Below are 11457 nucleotides of genomic sequence, written 5' to 3'. Positions count from 1 at the left end.
CTTTAAAGTTTGGATGTCATAAAAATAGAATAATGTTCTCAAATGGGTACCTTTATAAATATAAATCAAGAAATGCTGCACGTAGAAATCCCCACCCTGCACAGAGATGTGTTCATGACACTGCCTACTTATGAATAATCATAGTTATAACCATGGGTTTTAATACGAAAATGACATTAAACATTATTCATACGTAGTAGTGTCATAACCACCTCGGTTGAACATTGAGCAAGTTATTATCATTTAAAGTACGTGTATCACTACCAACACAAAGTTACGGGTGAGCGAGCTGCCCCTACCAAGATGGCCGCCGTGTGCGGACGTTCTGCCGTAAGACATCTAGCCTTTATTTTTATGTCTTATTCCGAGAAGATGCGAATACAAATTGTATTACTATGAAAAACGGAAAACGGAAACGGAAACCGGACCGAGGATTTACAAAACGTGGTAGAAGAAGAAATATTCAAGTCCGCGGTTCGCCATCTAGACGGCGTTTAACCCTCCTTTTGTTCCAAGGCGCTGAATTAGAGTGAAGTTTAAAGACAAAGGTGAGCAGCCTGTGATATAATGTTAGTGTTAACACGTGTTCGTAGGTTAGGGAAACTTTGGCTAACGCTACTGTGAGCTAAGCTATAAGCACATGTACTCTGTGACGTAACGTTAATAAGAGAATTGAGGTACGTAACGTATTTTATTGTTATACTTATATTCTAAACACAATGTCGAGCTAAATGTTACACCTTTTCCTTCAGTTAACGCTACATTAACGTGGTCGCTACGTTAATAATTACGTTGTAAAGGTTCTGTAACATTTCATCACATCTGATGAAAATATAAACAATGTTTTGATAAATTTACCATGAAGTACGTGCGTAAAATGAATTCATATATCTATTCATCTATGTGTTATTATAACAGCTAATGGCAACTACTCACAAGTTGTTTGAGTACTTGTACATTTTGCTGTCAATTTTTAAGCAAATGCATGACATTTGACGTTAATTGTTCAGTTGTGAAGGGGATTTATTTAGGGTTTCTGCCCTCCTTGTCACAGTCTGTAAACCAAGGCTGGAATTAAATACGCCAGTCAATCAGTTACTGGGAAAAATGAAAGCTTCACATTCAGGAACATTTTCTGGTTAATTTGTCCTCTGCAATAGTGAACAACTATGGGTTATGGTTCCATTGTCAATACACAATTTATTTTTATTTTGATATGTCAAATGATGGACATTGCCTCTTACATTTTAATGACTATACATTTGAATAATTTACCAGTAAAACCCTGTGCAGACTATCCAGAGGCGGCTCACCTGACCTGGCTCTCCTTATGACGATGCAGCAGAATGAGCCCTGAAGAGACCTGTCATCGTGAACCCTACGTCTCTACCGCACGGTTCCCCGGCAGATCCAACCATGCCGCTGCAGTTTGTGTATAGTGACCAGGACTTTGTCCCAGACGTGCGTTGGAGTGATGGGGAAAGACTCGGGATTTCATCAACGGCATCAAAGTTTGACACAACCATCCAAGCCGGCTGGACAGACAGGATGAAGGCGGGGCTCTTCCGCTACCATCTGGGGGATTTACAGACACGGATCCTGCCGGGCCCGCATGGCTACGTGGCCCAGCTCAACATTCAAAGAGGAATAGAGAGAAGAAAGCCTCAGGAGATACTAAGCATTCAGCAGGAGTTCAATGCCGAGCAGTTTAATTTTAACAAAATTAATCCAGAAGAGATCCTATTTGAGATGATAAAGGGCGTTGAGGGAGGAAGTGAAAAGGGACAGTTGCATGAACCCTGCAGGATGGTTGTGCTGGTCAACGTCAGCCCTTTGGAGTTTGGCCATTGTCTCTTTGTTCCACGCCCGTCAGGGTGTTTCCCACAGGTCATGACGAGCTTTGCCATCCAGGTTGGCATCGAATCCGTGCTCCTGAGCTCCGACCCTGGCTTCCGCGTAGGGTTCAATAGTCTGGGAGCATTTGCGTCGGTCAATCATTTACACCTACATGGGTATTACCTGCAGCACCAGCTTAAGATAGAATCTACCCCAGTCAAGCCTCTGGTTCCCGAGAAGGGCTTTTATGGCTTGTTGGACTTTCCGGCAGGTTTTTTGTTTTACACAGAATCCGAGAGGGTGGCGGAAGTCGCTGAAGCCATCTGCCGAGTCACCAACTTTCTCGTGGACGGCAACATTGCCCACAACGTGTTCCTGACGAGAGGATGTGCCCCCCGTGAACGCACACAAAGCGAAAAGGAACGCTGTTCAAGAAGAGGCGTCCGCGTCGCTGTATGGCCGAGGGCGTCGTGCTTCGGTGCCAAAGAGGAATCGGCCTTCAACGTGGCTCTCTGTGAGCTCGCTGGACATTTACCTTTTAAGAACAGGAAGGACTACGAGTTCATCTCTGAGAGAGAGGTAATAGGTATCATCCAGAGGTATCTCCTGCCTGATTCAGAGTTTCACACGTTGGAACAGCAGCTTACTCGTCATTTAAAGGATAAATAAAGTATCTGTAGCCTTTTTGAATCAACGCTTTTACAATGAGTTTCTCTACACTTTATTGTGCTTTGGGGTTTCACTGAATCTTTTCCTGCACATTGGACATGCTCAAAAATACCTTCATGCATAAAGATCTTTATCAGGGGGAATATATTCAATGGAAGGGTGTGCTGTATTCAAACTGTTTTTAAAATAAACTGCCAAATTTTTTTGTTGTGTGATGAATGTAAGGAAAGCCAATCAGACCAATACCACACTGGCCTTTTTTAAGATATGTGTTGCCTTTCGTTTTGCCACAAGAATATTCAAAAGAAGAGTTGTGTCAACTGTAAATCTCTCGTGATGAAAGTGTTAGATTCAGTATGACTTCAAAGGGGAAAAGGTTCAATGATACGAGATTCATTTCCACTTTTGCACTTGAATTTTTTTATTTGTGTAACAAATTCAGAGAAGTCATGTGTAACAGCAGCTGTCAATCAAGCCCAGTCTGTACCTGCCCACACAGGCCGGAATTGTGGTTGAAACAGTGACAATAACAAGATTCACCTCTGTGTGGCACAAGACACTCGAAAATCACAGGTGTAAATATTGGTGTATTTATCTTTTCCAGTGGAGATTTATGATATTTAACTGAGTAACACCTGCACCTTTCCTGCAATGGAAAGGACTATAGGGTGGTGGGGGGGGGGGGGGGGGTGTACTTTTCTCCTCACACCAATCACTGGGAATTTGCTGGTTGTTGCTTGAGACGTGGACCTATGACTTGAAGGTTGTAGGTTGCAGGGTAAATCCCTTCCACCGGCCCTTGTTACTAATCCTAACTTGTTCCAGTGAGGCTTCTCTGGGGCCTGCAGAATAAAGAAGATATAAAAGCTGCTTCAACGAGCCAGACGGCGGGACTCGGATGAAGGTGGAAAGATGCTCCTCATCTTCCCTGAAGAGAACATCATGTGCCAGAACGACGTCTCCAAGGCAGCAGTGCTGAGCCGAGCAGTAAGTTCAACCTGCTCATTTTAATGAGGCAAAGAAAAGGAGAGAACAGGAGTTTTACACCCTTCAAAGAGAGACCTGTGTTGTTTCAGCACAAACCCCCAGGACAGAGGAATGTAAGGAAAAACCCTTTAATGAATTAATGAACACAGAAAGATAAGGGAACAGGATAAGGACCAGTCGAGGCATCTATGGGTCCCATCTGCTAAGACGGGAGGCCCTCGGGAACGAGGTGAGGTAACAAGTAGTTTGAGAAAGTTCAAGAGTTCCTGAGAGACAACAAATTCTCCAACCAACACATTTCTCATCACGGTTTCATCGAAAGAGAACCTGGTGTCCTGCATGTGACATTTGAGCTGCTGCTTTTTCCAACTGCGCTGACCTCGCTCATATGACACGCAGGTCAGACACGCTTACTATTTACATTAAGCAGCCTGTGTGCATTCACTCGTCCTTTCTCTAATGTAAAGGTCGCATAGTGGTCAGTGAAGCAAGAGTTTACTCTGTACTAACTCTAGTTAGTACCTCATCATAGCTAAAGGTGAAGAAACTACAGAGAAGACTTGATAGCAGTCGCTATGTGAACAAAGGGATTATTTACACTCTCCTTCATACGGAAGGGATGGTTTGACATTCTCACCACTGTTTACCCAGCAACTGTTCACTGACAAGCATTTCCGGGCCATACCCTTCCCTTGAGTTTAGTCATCTTTAGTTTAAGAGTCACAATCAAGTCTGATTGTGATTCTAAGCAAACAAGTTATTGTGTGTTATAAAATGACTTGAATGAATTCTGGTGGCTGCATTGACATATTTTCGGTTCTGACATGAGAAGGATACGAATCCGGTCTCCTAACTCTGAGACGCAGAGGTTATTATGATTTTAAGAAGGATTACACCGTTTGAATTACAGTTTATGACTATACCATTTTACACAAATGTGGCAATTAGGTGATTAATTAAGCAAATAGACAAAATATAAGGTTTAAAAGGGAACTAAAATAGATGATTCTACAGTATGCTTTTACAAAAAGTCTTGTCCTTGAATCCTGCGCCTGTGATCGTCAACTGAGTCCAACCTGTTGTGCATCTTTCTAATGGGTCACAGACATTATTTACAGTTGATGCTTCACAGAATCCGCCCTGTTGAGGAGACGAGGACTAAGCCACTGAGGCAAAGGGCTTTGTTATATATACAAGCTTCATATTTAATACAAATGTGACTTTTTGTGTTTGTTTAAAGGGAGACGGTGTCTCTCCCTGCCCTTCTGTCAGCTGTGTGTCAGCGGGAGGTCCAAGTCGACTTCTGTCTCCTGTACGATTAGGATGAGATCAACGTTAAATCTCCGTCCTTTACTGTAAAAACTTCAGATCAAAAGAACTTTACATTTCAGGGAAACAAGTCTAGTTCACACACGGTCACTCCCTCCACCAAGGGTGGGAGTGACCGTGGGAGTGTCCTCCTATTAAAGCAGCCAACATCCTCCGCCGTGCATACGCTCCTCTGGGCCTCTTACAGTCGCTTTCAGCCCACCTCGACCCGTTCGGCTGCAGCTCTCACAGCGTTCATTGCCAAAAGGTTTGGACCAACCAAACACGATGGGCTGTGTTCAGAGCTTCAGGGACTTGTGCGACGGTCAGAAAAACACCAACGTCCGTATCAGCCTGCCAGCGGTTTGCGTCGTGTGGCAAACAGCCATGATCATCTTGTTTGGGGTTTTCATTCGCTACGATGAAGAATCAGATCCACACTGGGTCGAGCACAGACACCAAAAAAATATAACAAGCGACATAGAGAACGACTTCTACTTCAGATATCCAAGTAAGTAATTGCATGTTTAATCTAAAATGTTTCTCTCTCCTTTATGTTCTCTTTCACAGTATTTCTAGTATTTCAATTTCTATTTGTTCATTTGTTCTTATTCATTATTAGCCCTTCTCAACTTAACACCTATCTTTTCTTCATCCATATATCAGCTTATTCCAGCTGACAAGGCTCTGCGTCCCAGAGGTGCACATTTCCCTCCGGGGACTGAATCCCTTCATTCTTTTGTTTACCGTTCACCTGCGGCGATGTTTATCCCTCTGCATTCACACGGGGTAAAAATGTTTCAGCCTGACGACAACACCGTGGGTTGTCGAAATGGAGAAATATGTTTCAACGAAATAGATGAATGTTGCTGCATTCGTCGACAAAGCCCTTGGTGTCAGTGTCAGGCTGTCCTGAGGCCCTCGTAGAGGTGGTGTGGGATGTCAGATGATAAATGGACACGCTGACACATTCGTGCGAGCAGTAAGACCTCTTTCAGATCTTCTTTTTCAACACGAGGCCCGCAGGCCAGGGCCGGACGGAAGACACCGGTCTGCGATGCTCGGCTCGTGTGTTTCTTAATTGAGCTGTAAAAAAAGAAATCCTCCAATATTGCGCAAAGTAAAATTGGTCTGTCATTGATGTTCCATGCAGACAACATGGTCTGTTTCAGTGGGAACCTATTGTTCCCCGAGGCGTGTCAGACGGTGACTGTATTACGCTGTAAAGGATTGCGGGCTGGTTTGCGGTGGTATCGGTATTCTGCTGGAAGGGTGTTTGCTGTCCCACACAGAAGAACAACTCTTTACAGAAACCAGACCTTTTATCTTGATTGATTGACAATTCCTCCTCCCGTCTAACGCTTTTCTGTCCCAGGTTTCCAGGACGTGCATGTGATGATCTTTGTGGGATTTGGCTTCCTGATGACGTTTCTTAAGCGCTACAGCTTCGGCGCCGTGGGTTTCAACTTCCTGATCGCAGCCTTTGGCCTCCAATGGGCGCTGCTGATGCAGGGCTGGTTCCACCACCTGGACCCTGCGGACGGAAAGATCAAAATCGGAATTGAAAGGTGATTGTTCACTTTTATTCTCAGTCAAAAGGGTGGTGTTTTTCTTTAGAATGATTCCTTCATCTTATTCTATTTAATTCTGATGAATGACTTCAAAGCAACAGAATAATCTACAGGAGGAGCTGTGAGCATCACCACTAAGTAAATAAATGCTTTTCAGCTTGGGTTCTTTTGTTTAAATTCTCGGTACTATGTTGTTTCAATGGGAAAATACAGACATGAATACCTTGTTAGAACTGGTCTAACTAGCAGGATGTAGATTATGGCTTTTGTAAAATCAGTAGGTGGAACGTGAACAGAAACTTAGTATACTGAGCAGATTATAGTTGTTAAATGCAGCCAAACAACCTAAATAATTGCAGAATGAGTGAAAGAAAGACAAAGATTAGGAAAACAAGACCGTTTCATTAACTGCTTCAGTGCTCGAAATGCACTAATTATATTTATTGCATCCCTCGCCAAATATACTACAATCAAAACAAATATTTGGGCAGAGCGGATTAAAACTCTTTTCTATATTGTCTCTCTGACTTCTTTCCCTCTCAACTCAGCATGATCAACGCTGACTTCTGTGTGGCGGGCTGCTTGATAGCCTTCGGGGCGGTGCTGGGTAAAGTCAGTGCAGTCCAGCTGCTGGTTATGACCCTGTTTGGGGTCACGCTGTTTGCTGTGGAGGAATACATTATCCTAAATATCATACATGTAAGTTGAAATCCTTCTTGATACCATCGATCGTTTGAGTAAAGTGGAAGAGAAAATATATGATGTTGCCTATCAATTCCTCAGATTTGTGTGTTCATGCTTCAATCCTGTGACTCAGATTGATGGATTTTGCACTTTTAAGCTGCTCATTCACAACCATCATTTACATTCCCGAAGGCCAGAGATGCCGGAGGCTCCATGGTGATCCACACGTTCGGTGCTTACTATGGTCTGACCATCTCGTGGATGCTCTATCGGCCCAACCTGGACCAGAGCGACCGTTTGCACGGCTCCGTCTATCACTCGGATGTCTTTGCCATGATCGGTGAGCGTAATCCAATCCCAATTCCATTACTTTCACCATGCTTCTTGCTTTTCTGGAGGTAGCGGGGATCTGCTGGATGTTTAAGGCGCAACCTGCTTTCTGCGTAGGCACCCTGTTCTTGTGGATGTTCTGGCCCAGCTTCAACTCGGCCATCACAGACCACGGCGACGGGCAGCACCGAGCGGCCATGAACACGTACCTGGCTTTGGCCGCGACGGTGCTCACTACTGTCGCCATCTCCAGCCTCTTCCAGAAGCATGGGAAACTAGACATGGTAAGGACCACCCTGGTTTGACTGTCAGTTAAATGTGAAACTATCGGGTCGATCCAACAGTATTTGAAATAGAACTTACAGGGGATGTACGCATACACGGTTTCATTCGATGCAGCAAACACATCATTCAGGAAAGAGGGATCAAACCGGTGCTTCATTCATTCTGTGACTAACGGAGGCATTTTTCTGCACACGCTTCCAGGTCCACATCCAGAACTCCACTCTTGCTGGAGGTGTTGCGGTTGGAACTGCAGCGGAGTTCATGCTGATGCCCTACGGCGCTCTAATCGTGGGCTTCTGCTGTGGAATCATCTCCACACTGGGATACATCTACCTCTCGGTGTGGTATTCATCAGGTTTATTGTAATTTAGCTATCATGGGATAAGCCTCCTTATTCTTTGACTGGTCTCTCTCTCTCTCTCTCTCTCAGCCTTTCATGGAGAAGCACCTGAAGATTCAGGACACGTGTGGCATCCACAACCTGCACGCCATGCCGGGAGTCATCGGGGGCATCGTGGGAGCCATCACTGCTGCAGCTGCAACGGAGTCTGTTTATGGTGTTGAGGGGTGAGTGGCCTTTGCTGACAAACAGAGAGCTCAAGGTCAGGTAGCTGCTTTTTTCAATAGAAATGACCACAATTACCCGAAAAATAAATGAATATATTGATATAGTCTTTTGTTCTGAAAGAAATGTATATCACACTTTTTGTTGTTAAAGGCTCATCAACACCTTTGACTTCAAAGATGATTTCAAAGACATGGTACCCTTACGGCAGGGCGGCCACCAGGCTGCGGGCCTCTGTGTGGCGCTCTGCTTTGGCGTGGGCGGAGGTATTGCTGTCGGTAAGTAGTTCCCTCTGCAACCACCCTTGAATGTGACTACATAAAAGCAATGATCCAGTATTTACTGTAAATAACTGTGACATTGTACTGTGTTTTAACAAGCCCGCTCCGTTCGCATGCAGTGGGTGACGGACTGCGCGTTGGGATAATAAATGAATTGATATTTTCCGCAGGTTGTATTTTAAGACTGCCCATCTGGGGAGATCCCGCAGATGACAATTGTTTTGACGATGAGGCGTACTGGGAGGTGAGAAAGTATTCTTTACAACAATAAGGAGGTTCTGACAATTACATTAAAAAAAGGTAAATTAATTCATTAAAACAAAAAATAGTTTAACAATGTTCACTTATCTTTTGCTCTCACGCGTGTGTATATATGAAAACATACTTTTACACACTAGACTTTTTGTTTGTTTTCAAGCAGTATACTGTTTTGTGTTCCTCAGTCTGTTCCTACCAGCATCATGTCCCTCGTTTTCCATGTTGTGACAACAACAAGTGCACAAAGCATCATACATCTTGAGTGATTTTGTTGTTATTCCACCCGTGAATCATTAAATGAAGATTTGAATTGCTCACAGGTCCCTGATGAGGAAGAGGACATCCCACCAATTCTCCAGTACAACAACCACATGCGGAGCAAAGATGTGTAAGTGTCCTTTGGGTTTATCTGACATCTGTGTCATGCACTTTAGGCTCTTCTCACGCCAAGCACAACATACAGGAAGTGCCTTTGTGATGCATTCAGTGTCCTCTTGGTGGCAGCAGATCCACACGTGATTCTTCATGCTGTTTCTGACCTTTGTCGTGAAGATTTATTGATGGGGAACATCAACAAATCTTATACCCGAGGGGCCTGCAGTGTCCATGTCACTCGGTGAGGGCTAGATTACAAAATGCTGAAGCGAAGCTCATCTGCGCTGGGGGTGCTAGGGGTTTGTCTCAGTGCAGCTCCTCAAAGTGACCTTAGCGGCTGTGTTTACTGTTTACTGTGAAAATAAAAATGATACTATTAGAACATGCTGAGCAGTCAGTGTAATGCACCCAGCAGAGGGATCCTGATTGTTCATGCACAGAGAGAGTGGATGCATGAACAACGAGAGGCCAAACCTTAGGCCAAAGAAGAAAATACGCTGATCGGAAGCTTGACACCACACACACACACACACACACACTACGAGCCACAATGAGGTTTTTTCAGTAATAACGTGATGATCTTCTCTTTTCAGAGCGGAGTCAAATTTCTCTGTGGAACCGACCTCACGCTAGGCCTCGTCCTAATGGGCGTCTCTCTTCATCACACGTGATCTGTTTGGTCCTTTTAATTTTCCTACAGACAGAAATATTCCTTTAAAACAATCAATTTGTTGTTTGTTTGCTTAAGACCTACACAAGATGTACTTTGCTGTACGTCCCTGTCTCTATGACAGGTCACATTGAAAGACAATGCAGAGGTTTGTATGAACAGCTAGAGCTGTTGCATTTGTATTAAATTTAGTAATGCGAATATGTGCAGTATCCCTTTACACCCTAATTTAGCATTAGCATACATTCTATAAACTCGAAATATGTGTCTTTCAAAACCCCATAATGTACTGTTGCAATCACTAAATAATGTATTTTTTAATTGTATTGTTTTGTGTTTTATTTGTATCTTATTCACGAGCCCCCACCCATTGGTGCTCACGGCCGGAGTTACTGAGAAATTGTTGGTGCAAAATAAACCGTCTATCAAATGTTTTGTATTATGTATAGATACAAATAAGAGGGTTTAAGTAATATGTCACGTTACTGTTCTGAGAATGAGTGGTTGTGTCAAAAGCTGTTTGTAAATTTAAACTTTCCCAATTTAAATATATAAGTCATGCTGTCTTGAAAAATAATTTCATTGTAATGTAATTTTGAGGATCCGTAAATACTTAATTAAATCATTTCTGATATATAATTCATATCTTCAATGAATGAGAAATGCTTTTTTTTCTCTAATTAAATTTTGCAAAACTTGATGGAATAAAAAAAAACAAAAGAAAAACAACCTACCAATTAAAAGAGGAGGAAACAAGTAGTTTCCCTCATTCAAGAGGCCCGTCAGTGTCCCCTCTCTCGTGGAGTCAGGCTGAGGGTAAAGGTCAAACCCTGATTGCTCTCCCGGGACAATCTGTTGCTAAAAAACAAACTAGAGGACAGCGTCATCCTTGTGACCTCTGGTCAAAGAGTAGCAAAAGGGCAAGGTCACTGGCAGGGCTGCACACATGCGCCAGAGTCCATCAATTTGAATTCATTGAGAGAGAGAAACACTGTGGACTCATATGCTGACTATTGGAGCTGTTTTTGCTGAATAGAAATGTTGAGGAGTAGTTTCCTTCTATGAGAAATAATCTTTTGGTAAATAGACCACTATGTCCTTAAATGCAGAATGTTGTTTCCCTATGAGGTCCATTGTGTCCTTACGATGGCGTTGATCTCCATAAGCTCTGTCCACCTGTCCGCCGTGTTCCTCATTGATGGAAACCAGGCTGCCGCTCGTGGTGGGAGTGCAGATGATTCCCACACATGAGTAGCAGCGAGGAATCCATCGCCTCGTCCAGTCTTCTCGCTAACAAAGGCGGGCTTAGTGCTGTTTTCTTTTGTCATCAGTAACGTGTTTGAGTAAAGGAGGTAATGGTGCCACAAGTGCTCCAATTAAACAAGACGCAGCCCTGCTGGGAAGAAAGGCTCCCTCGTTGCCCCCAATACCCCCCAAAATACACACACACACACACACACACCGGGCCTCTTCTTATCCTACCCCCATGCAGTCCCCGTCCCAACTCTGCTCATGTTTATTCATCAGCCACTTACAGGGCAAATGCGGAGGCCTATTAAAACTAAATCTCTCTTATTTATAAATGATACGGGCCCATCCTCTCTGGAAGCCGGGCGCCTTGCGGCATCACAGCAACGA

General features: G+C 43.8%; 2 protein-coding genes across 7 annotated transcripts; both read left to right on the top strand.

The window, feature by feature from the left end:
- Nucleotides 1-311: 311 nt before the first annotated feature.
- gdpgp1 (GDP-D-glucose phosphorylase 1) lies at nt 312-2992 on the top strand. 6 transcript variants are annotated; one of them, XM_037452023.2, is made up of 2 exons: nt 312-548; nt 1343-2992. In XM_037452023.2, exon 2 carries the CDS (start codon nt 1417-1419, stop codon nt 2503-2505), a length of 1089 nt encoding a protein of 362 aa, XP_037307920.2. In that variant the 5' UTR covers nt 312-548; nt 1343-1416; the 3' UTR covers nt 2506-2992. The 6 variants fall into 6 exon arrangements, with proteins under 6 accessions (XP_037307920.2, XP_037307918.2, XP_037307915.2 ...); XM_037452021.2 differs by having other exon boundaries at nt 1294-2992; XM_037452018.2 differs by having other exon boundaries at nt 313-548; nt 1279-2992.
- Nucleotides 2993-4448: 1456 nt separating this feature from the next.
- rhcgb (Rh family, C glycoprotein b) lies at nt 4449-10413 on the top strand. The gene is made up of 11 exons (XM_037452014.2): nt 4449-5311; nt 6176-6368; nt 6920-7070; nt 7248-7395; nt 7503-7669; nt 7872-8009; nt 8101-8237; nt 8389-8513; nt 8687-8760; nt 9095-9162; nt 9743-10413. Exons 1-11 carry the CDS (start codon nt 5089-5091, stop codon nt 9780-9782), a joined length of 1464 nt encoding a protein of 487 aa, XP_037307911.2. The 5' UTR covers nt 4449-5088; the 3' UTR covers nt 9783-10413.
- The last annotated feature ends 1044 nt before the right edge of the window (nt 10414-11457 follow it).

Source organism: Pungitius pungitius, chromosome 6 (genome assembly GCF_949316345.1).
Source record: "Pungitius pungitius chromosome 6, fPunPun2.1, whole genome shotgun sequence".
Taxonomy (NCBI): Eukaryota; Metazoa; Chordata; class Actinopteri; order Perciformes; family Gasterosteidae; genus Pungitius; species Pungitius pungitius.
This window is presented reverse-complemented; position numbering and strand designations above follow the sequence as displayed.